Source organism: Strix uralensis, chromosome 13 (assembly GCF_047716275.1).
Source record: "Strix uralensis isolate ZFMK-TIS-50842 chromosome 13, bStrUra1, whole genome shotgun sequence".
In the NCBI taxonomy this organism is placed as follows: Eukaryota; Metazoa; Chordata; class Aves; order Strigiformes; family Strigidae; genus Strix; species Strix uralensis.
This window is the reverse complement of record NC_133984.1, coordinates 15,129,481-15,141,916: the sequence shown is the minus strand read 5'-3', so window position 1 is coordinate 15,141,916 and position 12,436 is coordinate 15,129,481. Positions and strand designations below refer to the sequence as shown.

General features: G+C 36.5%; 1 protein-coding gene across 7 annotated transcripts in view; it reads left to right on the top strand.

The window, feature by feature from the left end:
- The window catches only part of ATRX (ATRX chromatin remodeler), a 94,830-nt gene extending 82,792 nt beyond the window's left edge, over window positions 1-12,038 (top strand). For all 7 annotated transcript variants that reach the window (XM_074882519.1, XM_074882516.1, XM_074882518.1 and 4 more), the window contains 5 exons: window positions 4,562-4,711; window positions 6,444-6,569; window positions 7,512-7,607; window positions 8,158-8,286; window positions 9,117-12,038. In XM_074882519.1, coding sequence (XP_074738620.1) covers window positions 4,562-4,711; window positions 6,444-6,569; window positions 7,512-7,607; window positions 8,158-8,286; window positions 9,117-9,395 — 780 coding nt within the window. In that variant the 3' untranslated portion in view covers window positions 9,396-12,038. The remainder of the gene's footprint in view (window positions 1-4,561; window positions 4,712-6,443; window positions 6,570-7,511; window positions 7,608-8,157; window positions 8,287-9,116) is intronic.
- Window positions 12,039-12,436: the final 398 nt, after the last annotated feature.

Here is a 12,436-nt window from a genome sequence, read left to right as displayed (position 1 = left end):
TAACTTGTATGTTTTATTTCCTATTCTGTCTTTTATTTGGCCTATCCAGTTCTCTAAAATCCTACATAAACAATCAGAAGCAAATATCAGCTGTAGGAAATATTGCAGTGGATGTTATTCTCTAAATTGTGCAAGGTTATTAAATCAGAAAGTTAACTATTTCTATTTCAGTGTAATTTTAGCAGACGTGTATGATTAAGCTTTATAATTACAAAATTTCTTAACACATTCATAGCATAGCATTTTTTTAAAAAGTTGATTAAAAACGTCGGTATGCTTATGAATTTTATTGTAACATTGATTAATTACATAGCATTTGGAGATTAAAATTTTCTTTAAGATCTTGTCACATGATATTCTGATGCTTTGTTCACGGTAAGTTCAGTACACCCCATCTGATCTCTGCAGCTCTTAGCTGGAAACAAAGGCCATTAAAACTTACCTGTATTACTCTTCCATCACTGAGCTGTCTACCCCTTGACTGGGCTGTTCCTTTGTAAGTACCAGCAAAGCAAAATATGCATTTAGGCTAAAAGAGGCATTAGTTCTGGCTTTTACAGGTTTTGTGTACAATTGCCTCTCTTTGTCTTCAGGCCTCTTCTACATCTTCAAAGCATAGTCTGCTGAACATTATTGTGTAATTTTATTGTTGTACAGTAAGGTAAGGGATTACCTTTGTAATCCTTAGCAGTGTTATGAAATGCACAGTAAAACACGTAAATATACTGAAAGTGTCAAGTGGAAATACAACTAGGCTCTGAAAGAACAGACTCCTCGGAACATGGGTACAAAGATGTTGAAAATATGCATTTTAGAACTGACCCCTTCCAAACATGCTTTTCGGAGGGAATTATGAATAGAAATTAGGTGAAATGTTTTCCATCTTTTCTCCGACCATCTAAGCATGAATGTGGAAAAACCTGGAGGGATAATAGGTTTTCTGCTGGATGTTTGCTAAGTCAGAGAGCTTCTTGACTTCAGTGACACCCCACAGTAGGAAGGTTTTTTAGGTGTGCAGCCAGGAATGATGTATGTTGAGGAAGAGTGATTCAGAGCTGAGCATTAGGAGGGTTCTTGTAACCCCTAGCTTTAACACAGCTTTCAACTTCTTTGATAGAAGAAAAAGTTTTCAGTTCTTTTGCTTTTAATGGGTTAGGAGAATTCATTCTATATTGTTTTAAAAGTCAAAGCCATTTTGTGAGTGAAGAAACAAATATTACTTGTTTTTTAAAAATATATCCTTGAGAATTTTGGTTTTGCAATAATTCAAGTTTCAGTCAAAGACCAGTTTTCTTAGAAAGTGTTATTAAGGGGGGGAGGATATTGAATGTTGCTATTTTATATAAAAAATCATACGGCACATGTCCTATGTAGTTTTTCTGGAAGCTTATCAAAGTTTCATGTCAAGTTTTAATTTTAGCAGCAATTTTCTGCCCTTTGCGGTCTGAACAAGACCTTCAGGTTGCTGAGGAGTGCTGAGGAGCCAGTGTGTACAGTTCTCAGGGGAAAATGCCTATTGCACTACAACCATAACTTCATAGCACCATTTCTCTGCCCTTCTGCATCTTGAACAATGTAAATACTTGGTAAAACAGAATATTTTTATGAATGTTGTTCGCATGAATTACTAAATTAGTCTTAAGTTCCACTGCTTGATTTCATTTACCTGCTATCCCTGCAGAGTTGAAAAGGAGTAGTTTAGAAATTCAATACAAAAAAGGTGTAACAGGTGTCTTAGACTGAATAATCACTCAGTCAAATTTGCTGTATTTAAGTATAGAAGTAATTACTGTATAGAGGCCGTGAGCTTTATGCAAATCTAGTGACTAATTATCTAACACAGACTAAAGGCATAAGCGGGTTTTGTTATTACTTCTGTAGAGTAAATTCAAAAGGAAAAGATGGTGTAAAATGAGAAAAGTCTGTTTAATGTATTATGATTGTATTTCGGGTGTTACATTTTACTTTGCTCTGAATTTAACAGTGGATCTGGAGTATTTTTTAAAATCAGTGTGATTTAAGACTGGACTATTGTTTTGGGTTTTTTGAAGTAGGTTCTCACAGACTCTTAATGCTCAGCTCCCGAAGGATTGTATGCTGGGGTAGACTTGGCTAATATGTAGCTAACAGGAAAAAGTTCTTTCACCACAAATACTGATAGCTGGACTGAGTGATAAGTGCAGTGCTTGTGGCTTACCTTGGCCAGTCAATACATATATCTCAGAATAGTATATCTGAGGTAGGAGCTGGACAAAGACATAATGGGAGGGCACTGTGTGTCCCTCAGAGCTGGCGGTATTGCACCCTCTGTTCCTCTCTTATTCTTCCCTAGATCAGCATGTTCAGTGGATTAGAGTCACAGTCACATTTTTATGTGAAATGAAAACTTGGCTCAGTTGAGGTCATGTAATGCAGATTGGAAAAGCAGATTAAAATAATAGTTCCGATTCGGTTGGATATAGTATATCGTTATTTTATATTACCTCAGGACATAGCCAGGACATGTGTTTTACTGTAGGTTCTGTACTAGGGGACAATTTTTTGAATTTTGGAAGGCCGTTGATCTCAGAATCAGAAGAATTTTCTGCTTATTTGAATTTTATTTTTATTTTTAACCTTGGTATTAAATGCTCAATTGGTTGAGAAAAACTTGTTTATGAATTACAACATAACTCACATTCCTTTATGGAAGACTTCCTTCTCATACATTTATCTCTCCATAGTATTTAATTTCCATGAGGATTTTAAAGTTCAGAACCTTTTTTCAGTATCTCTTAATTTTTTCATTCATCACCAGGATTTCATCTTAAAGCTTATAAAACAATTGATAATCATTGTTCTATCTACCAGCTAAATAAATGAAAAGGAATACTTATTCTGATGATTTTTTTGTGTGTGTGTAAGGTGAATTTATTTTTTTTAATTGTAAAATTAAACAAACTAAATGGCAGTACCTTCCATATCCTGGTTTTCAAGCTCCATCGTTAAAGTTAATGCAAAATAAAGTTTAGACAAAGAAAAGCAAACACACAGTTGGATGTAATTTAAACCACATTTCGAAGACTGTGTTGGCTAAGTGAGTGTGGATTATATTCCAGTATTGTTTTCAATAATAGTGTTGCCATGGAAATTAACGCATATGCATGTCCAGGAACCCTCCACACACTGATGTACAGCTACGGTATGCTGAGAGACTTTAATTGTGTTAGCTTACTTTTGTAATATCTTCTTGACTTCTTCACCCACTTCATCTAGATGTTTGTGTCATATCCTATTATTGCATCCCTTTTCTCTCTCTGCCTTCTCTCCCACCATCCCAAAAATACCATTATTTGTTCCTTGTGCCCCTTAGTCATGCAGATATTACTTTGAATATTTTCTTGAGGAGCTGGTGATGAAAGTATTGATTCAGATTTAGGGAGACCAGATAGTAGAAGGATGAAACAAAGACTAGTTTATGTAATTGGTTAACATAATTGAGTATTTAACACACAGAGGAAAAAACAACTTTCTGTAGCTGTTGTGACAAAACCACTGGTCCGGACTTCCACATGCAGTTCCCAGTGTTGTTGCAAAAATCTGTTTGCTTGTGGGTACAAGCCATTCTTTCCAATCCTTGTTTGGTCTAGATTATAAAATGTCAGGGTAGGACAGTTTATATTCCTGTTTGAACAAATGCCTAGCAGAATAAGGGCACGATGTGAAGTGGGTCTGCAGGTATTCATATAATTCTACTGCAAAAAGTATATTCAGTGTAGTTGCTGTCATTCATTTCAGGAGTGGTCCAAAAGTTCACTGAGATAATAGCTTTTGTATTATGAATCTTAGACTGAATGCTGAGCTGTACCGGAGCTTTATGCGTGTGTATATATATGTATATAAAATGTTAGCATGCCTGTGAACAAAACCTTCACGATAGCTTGCCGTTATAAAGGACATTGTAATTTGGTTAACCTTAAAAGCAATTATGCATTAGGGGTATTGTGGAATATAGAGGTCTAAATTGCAACCTGCTGATCAAATCAGATTCATAGCAGTGATTTGACCTTCCATAGTCCAGATGCGGGGGGACTGTTTATCTCAATATGCATCTTAACAGTTTTAAGAAAGCAGCTTTTTTCTGTTGGATGCTGGTGGACAGTTGATGGACCAAAGTACCTACTTAGTGTTTTAAATCCAGTAGAGGTGCTATTTATATATTATAGACATAGATTATTGATAGGTCCTCTCAGGTATCCAGCCTAAGCAAAGGAAAAATCATTGAGCACATTCCATTCTTTTTAGGTTCTTAAACTGCATTTATTGTTGTGGAATCTTAAGTGCATTCCTGTGGTTCATTAAGTGATTGGACTGTCATCTCTGAAACAGATTGTTAATCCATTACCCTCCCTCTGAGGAAAATTGTACTATTAAATTATTTTTTCATTTTGTTTCGTTGTGAAGTGCTCTGAGCTGCTATTTGTGGAATTGGGTCAAAAGCAGTAAGTTAGGCATGCACAAAGAGTAAATATAGTAGAGCTACTGAGTGACCTCTGATTTTATCATCTCTTCATTTGAACAGGATACAATTCTGGCAGAACTGCTTCAAATCAATAAAGAGTATATAGTTGGATATCATGAACATGATTCACTCCTGGATCATAAGGAGGAAGAGGAACTCACTGAAGAAGAAAGGAAGGCAGCATGGGCAGAATATGAAGCCGAAAAGAAGGTAAAGCTATCTAATCAGGTTCACATACATGAAAATAACCTTTCCACATTTAAGTACCTCTTACCTTTTCAGTTTGTTTGGGGGAAGTTAATTTTCTTACAGGCCAAGAAATCACAGAATCACAGAATCATCTAGGTTGGAAAAGACCTTGAAGATCATCTAGTCCAACCATTAACCTCACACTGACAGTTCCCAACTACGCCAGATCCCTCAGCGCTATGTCGACCCTACTCTTAAACACCCCCAGGGCTGCTTCTTTTGTTGTTGCCGTTTAGGAACGTTCTCCAACGAACAGTACTTCTTTCTTTCAGACGCCGTTTTCCAGTTAGATACATGAAGGTCAAAGAAAGGCAAAAAATATGGGGGAAGTTCAAGTACAGAGGCAGTAGCTAAACCCAAACTGATGACCCCATTCCTTAATGCAGATACGCTTCTGCCTGCTTTAGGCTGCCTGTGCAGGAAATAGAGAATAATACACATGAAGATACGTGGGTGTCAAGGCAGTTAGGCTGTAATTGCCAATTATAAAAGGAGATGGTGAGGCTACAATATTGATTGAGTTTTTGGAAGAGAAACTAAAGTAAATATAGTACATTCTGCAAGCATCATATCTTCATTGTGCCAAGTTAGATAAAACAGGGCCAGAGGATTTGTGCTATAGAAGAATGGATATGTAAAGCAAATTTTGACGTATGAAAAATGGAGATTCCATGTCTTGTTTGCTCTTTCGATGCTGGTCTTTTCTGTGTATTTTCTTCGTTGCTTTCATTTAAAAGTTACTTTTTATGCACACATTTTTTTCTATTTCATAATAAAACTCAACTGGTGTTCTGTGTAATACCTCTCTTTTACCATTTGAGGGAAATTTCTAGCTCCATTAAAGGTATACAGTTGATTTCAGGACTTTTTGCCACAATCCCACAAACGTATCAGCATTTGCTAGAAAGAACCTAAAAGTTTTGGGTTTTTTCCTTTTATTCATTGTGTCTTATTTGATACTTAAGCAGGTGGTAGAATGAAGAAAATTGTAAATTGGCTACAGGTTTGGGATTTTTCACTGTAAAAGGAATGTGATAACTTGGTGTAACTGGAGTTTAATAGTAGGAAGATTCCAGAAAAGGCAAAGTTTGGTATTCAGTAATCTGAAAGTACGAAAAGTGGATGTATAAATTGCCACTGACCATCTTGAGTGAATAGATAGGTGACAAATGAAAATGGAGTACTGGGAGAAGGTTTTGTGAGGAAGAAGAAACAGGAAGATATAATACAGTAAGCACTGAAATTGCCCCATGAGCAATCCGTATGGGAGATGAGCTTTATATTCCTGCTAATAAATTATGCATTTGGCTTCTTCAGAATTTGATTACAGTGAGGTCAAACTCAACATTAAGGAGTGGGCTTGCAATATAAAAAAATGCATCTTAAACAACTTAAGATATACTAATAAGTTGTGGTCATTTTTTTTCTTAGTATGCCAAATAATTGTAATTAAGCTAAACTCGCATATTACTCAAGACTGGAATTTAGGTTCCTTTGTGATTAAAATGTCCTCTGAATTGAGGTTTGTAAAGGATCTTCATTTACTGAGATGGGTTAGCCTTCACATGCAACGTACAGTGCCTGTAGTCTTCTCTAAGGGCTGATTCGTCTGCATATGGTATTTCATGGGTTATTATAGAATACCATGAATTATCAGTGTTACTAAAATATAAGTATATTTTGTGTTTTTAAGGGCTTGACTATGCGTTTCAACATGCCAACTGGGACCAATATGCTTCCCACAAATTTCAACTCTCAAACACCATATATTCCTTTCAATTTGGGTGCTCTGTCAGCAATGAGTAATCAACAGCTGGAGGTAAGTAGCCATCAGAGTAGTGTAACATGTCTGTGTTGTTGTAAGGCTGCATGTTTTTTTCTGTCACAGATAATGGATAATGTAATTTTTAAATACTTTGGTATTTATATAACTGTGCCCTGTTTTTAATAGGGGGGGGTTTTGTGTGTCTAGCTATATTGAGGTCTAACCTGTATGCATAGAAACCTATACCTGTGTAATGTCTCAGGATTCTGGAAAACTAACTGCGTTCTTTGCAGACATTAATTGCCACATCTAGCTTTCTACCTCCATCTGTCTTCTGTCCAAGAAGAGATTGGAGAGAGGAACGCATGATCTGTTCCTCAGTTATCTCAGGTCTTGGTTTGCCATCTTAGCTGTAGTAGCTGAGGGCATTTCTTCCTAAGAAGATGCCAGGCTGTGAACTGCAGGAGTTGAAGTCTTGTGATACCTACTAGTGTCTGGTGAGGAGTCTGTGCTAAAGAATTGAAAACCTCTAACAAAGTGTGCAAATCAGGGAGACCTGTGTTGAATAGACCTGAGTAATTATACATAATATATGCTAGTATTATGCTAAAGGAGATAATTTAGCATAATAGATAATATTTTGAGCACACAGAATGAGTTGGAACTGTAACGTCAACAAAGTCAGTATCACAGAAAATTTACCTGGTTAGAAATGTAGCACTCCTGTGATGACCTGAAAACCTTTGGGTACAAAAATAGTTTTTTATAAATACTCTCCACTGTACAAATTAGCAGATTTATACATGCTGTTCAATTACTCTATGCTGAAATTCAGTTGCATGGAAGCTTAGACTTATTGACTTGTGCAAATTGAGAGAAAAATGAAATTAAAGTCTAGGTACACAAGGCAAAGATGAAGAAAACTTACACAAGGTTGGCGAAGAAATGTGTTCTTTATACCTATGCTTTATAATTAATTTTCTGTTTTTTTCTCAGGACCTTATTAATCAAGGAAGAGAGAAGGTTGTGGAAGCAACCAACAGTGTAACTGCAGCAAGAATTCAGCCCCTTGAAGACATCATTTCAACCATAGTGAGTGAAACGGATAACTGTAGGTTTAGGTCAGGAGATGGGAAAACGTTAAATGTTATCAAGCAAAGAAATTACTATTGTATATGGTCATTCAGCTGATTAATTGCATTATTAATGAATATATTTTCCAGTTTGTACTGACCATTATCCATGTAGCTTGCAGTAACCCTTAATGGTATCTAGATGACATAGAGCCTTAGAGGACTAGCAGTTTAGATTCATAATTACTTGGCATGCGCTGAAAATGCTGATTTTCTACAAATAAGAATAATAATTATACACAAACAAGATGTGTTTCCTATATCTTGTCCTTATCTATTTTGTCTTGGGCTGCCACATTTCTTGCTTGCTCCCAGTAATCTAGAGGAGTATTAATTAGAACTAATAACTTGTAGTTCCAATTCTGGTGAAGTATATTTTTGCATTTACTGGAAATTGGGCTGTGTTTTAACTCTTGATACAACTCTGAACATAATGCAGGACCTCAGTTACCGTTACGGTTTTGTTAAATGACTAGTGCGAAGAAAGTTTTGGTTTTTCTCCTTTTCAGTGGAAGGAAAATGTGACACTCACAGAGAGCCAAGTACAGGCCCTGGCACTAAGCAGACAGGCAAGCCAGGAGCTTGATGTCAAGCGCCGAGAAGCCATCTATAATGACGTCCTTACTAAACAACAGATGGTAAAATATTTAATATTTATTTGATCAACCGTTCATGTTTGAACTGGTGTGTTGAGTATGGACTTTGCATGTGTGCATTCATAAAATAGAAGTGTATGTTTAGGTGCATAAATATGTACTTACAGAATGTGTGTATTTGCTGGCATTGTGTAATGGTGTATGTGATGCAGCATCAGGAGATGATGGTGACTTCTCCAGTGTGTTGGATTGCATTGCTCAGCCTCATCGAAGGAGGCTCCATGGGAAGTTCATTTAAAAAAATACTCAGCAGATTTTTCTGTTGAAGTAGTTGTCCTGAAGGTCATGAGGCTTAAAGAGAAATCTGATTCCCAGAGCTCAGAAAGCAACTTATGAAACACACATCTTAGAAAGTATTGGTAATGTTTTTTTAGCTTAGAATTGTTTTGCAGAATCTGAAAGTTGCCCAGATTATGTCAATGGGAAGAGTTTTCTCTTAGGCAAACAAACATTTAGTGACAGACCGCATGCAGGACTTTCAAAGGGAAGATAAATGGTACCTGACAAATAATGTTGTAACTTATACCTGGGAATAATTTCACAGTATAGTGCATGTTGCCCTAGCAATTTACCTAAATGCTGTATGCAATACAATAGGCAAGTCATTAAGAGAACTTGGCCCTAAATGGTGTTACTAAATGGTTTCTACAGTAATCAGCCTGTGAATACCATCACATTAGTGATGGTGATAACAATGGTGCTTTTTTCCTTCAGCCATGCTATCCCTAACGAATTGATTTTAACTCTGAACTTGATACTTGCAGCATTGAGGCAGGTCGTGCACTTACAACAGCTCTACTTTCCCTTCACAGTTAATCAGTTGTGTTCAGAGGATACTTATGAACAGAAGACTACAGCAGCAGTACAATCAGCAGCAACAGCAGCAGATGTCTTATCAGCAAGCAGCAATGAGTCATCTCATGATGCCAAAGCCTCCAAATTTGATCATGAATCCTTCCAACTACCAACAGATAGATATGAGAGGAATGTATCAGTCAGTGTCAGGTGGTATGCAGCCACCACCATTACAACGAGCACCACCCCCAATGAGAGGCAAAAATCCAGGGCCTTCCCAAGGGAAATCAATGTGATTTTGCACTAAAAGCCTAAAGGATTGTTAAAATCAGAGAATGAACTTTTATTTTTTTAGGAATCAATGGCTTAACAGAACTCAACTGTAAAAAATAAAAATAAATAAATAGTTTGGTTGGTCCCCTTAAATGCCATGTTCCATATTAGTGTTTCAGCTTTGTTTAAATGGGACATAATGTTTTCCCTGTTGTCAGTGATGTTGCCTAGAATCTTCTTACATATGTTGAGTACAGGAGATAACAAGTTGTTTTCAGTGAAAACAAGTCCTCCCATAACAGTAGCATCTCCACAGGTTTCCTGTCTAAACTCCTATGCTTGCTTTTAGTAGCTGCAAAGCTGTCATCAGATTCGAGAAGCTTAGGAAGGACTGCAGGTCTGTATGTTTCAGTATACCATATGTGAATTGTAAACAGCTGAGTTCTTGATTAGAGTTGATTCCTCAAATTATGGAATACTTTTCTGCTTACCCATTTCTTTATATTAGTGGGAATATTATAACAGAAATAGTCTAGTTTCCTTTTGACTGAGGTCTGGACTCATACTATATCATCTATGCTGAATGAAACAGGAACTGAAAATACTCTTTGAAACAGAATTGAGTGCAATATTCTTAAATACTACTGCTCTGAAACTTCTGATTCATGCAGTTATATAGAAACTGTGTATACAGCCTTAAATAGTGACTTGGGGAAGGTGATTATTCTTCCCTAGTCTTCTGCCATTTTTTATTTTCAGTTTTATGTGAAGGAATAACAAATGGTGATCTTAGAGTTAAAGATGTTTTTCCTTCACACGCTAATTTACTCTATGCGGAGTCCAATACAAAGCACATTTCTGTTAACTCCTTAATGCTGGTGCTACTGTCTTTTCCCATTGCCGGCAATGGGAGACGGGCCAAGAAAATTCAATTCCTGGTATTTTGGGGGTTAAAATAGTGACGGTGGTCAGGGTCAAACCCTGTTATATGAACAACTTTAAAATGGCAGAACCATTGCTGATTTAAAATTGATAGAAAGTGCTGTAGCAACTTCCAGAGCTGCCAGAACAGTGAAATAACTTTTCCTCTATTAGATAAGAGTTTGGATTATGCACTCCTCCCCATTCCCTTTGGTTTGTGTGAAAAACTGATTTAGTACACAAAGAGATTGATTTCTGTTTTGTTTTAATGTAGACCAGAGATAAATTTCTGGTTAATTATATATCATTAGCACTCTCTTTACCCACACGTTTTGTGCTTGTGAAGATTTTAAGATAATTAAATACAAATAGGACTTTTCTTTGAATATAGTTTGGTTGATTCTTCCCCCCCGCCCCCCAAGAGGTTTATAATCTGGGGGTAAAAGTAAGTGACAGGAACATTTGAGTCAATGGTGTATTGACTACAGAGAAGTCTGGAGAAATGAGTGGATGGAGGCTTTTGCTCCAGATATTGCTGGACTCTTCTGACTTGCTGACATGAACTAAAATTGTTATGGTTTCTGGAAAGTTTCTTGCAGGAGTTTGAGTTCTTGCCCTGAATGGACAAGTGGTTTTTGCATCTAAATATGCAAATCTTACACGATATTTCATTTTGTGATTGAAACTTGGTTTGTGATCTGAACAGAGTTTGATCTGTTGCAAAACCAGCTAACACGCTGCTGTCTTGGACTCTTCTATTACAAGATACCACAAAAGAACCTCAGTATGTTCTAGTGCTTTGCCAGCTCTACGATAAATTTAATTTGGGGGGAGGGGAGCAAAAAGAGACGCATTCACACTAGAAGAAACAAAATGTGAGACTGAGACAAACATTTGAAGGCAAATGTACTCTGGACAACTCTTAACCGATATTCCTACGTGTCGTGAATAAGAGAAATACTTTCTACCAAACCTGGGAATGTTCAGTGGAGTTTTACAGTAACTCAGAGACTTAAATGTGGAAGTTTTAGGCAACATTTAAAGGCACATTTTTTTTCATTCTGGACAAAACTATGGATAACAGAAGACTAATGCATAAGAAGAAATCAGAGATAAGCATTGAAATAAAACTTGGACCACTTTGCATACATGTTTCTCACTTGACATTTTAGCTGCATAACAATGTGCTTTGAGTATAACATCAAGCTTTAACAGATATTTAAAGACAGAACATACATCAATAAGATAATAAAAGGCTCATTTTTATATTTGTTTTAGATGTTTTAACTAGGTGAAATGGCTTAAGATGACGAATAAAAATGTTGCTTGTAATACAGTTTTGCCTGCTAAATTCTCCACATTTTGTAACCTGTTTATTCCTTTGGATGTAAAGCGTTTTTGCTTAGTATTGTGATATTGTATATGTTTTGTCCCAGTTGTATAGTAATGTTTCAGTCCATCAACCAGCTTTGGCTGCTGAAATCATACAGCTGTGAAGACTTGCCTTTGTTTCTATTAGATGGCTTTTCAGTTCTGTATTAAATATCTTAAGTACTATAGAAAAGGTGTCCCTTCTTCCTATAAGGCTGTTTTGTAATATATATAAGGACTGGAAATGTGTTTTTAAAGAGAAGAAGCATTCAAGTATGACGATATACTATCTGTGTTTTCACCATTCAAAGTGCTGTTTAGTAGTTGAAACTTAAACTATTTAATATCTCATTTAATAAAGTGACCAAAATACATCAACGTGCCTTGTGCTACATTCACAATACAGCGTTGACTCCGCAGGGATACAGGCTGAGAGCTGTCTTTTGAGAACTGCACTGCCCTGTGAGTTTAAGCTCTCATTTTTTTTCTGCAGCGAGGTACCCGTTACTGGATGTAGCTGTTAATTGCATTTAAGGAAAACAGTTGTGGTCCAGGTTTTCAAATTATATGAATTAATAGTAGCTTCTGCAGCCAATCTTGTCTATTAAAAATGAAGAGCGAGTTACTGCCCAGCAATGATAAATTGTTAAGTGTGAGGTGAAGTTCTACTTGGTCAAACTAGGATAACCTACTTGCATATTTTAACGTCATAACTGTACTTCTCCCTTCCTCAGTTATTGAATCCTACCTCTTGGGCAAAAAACCCTTTCCT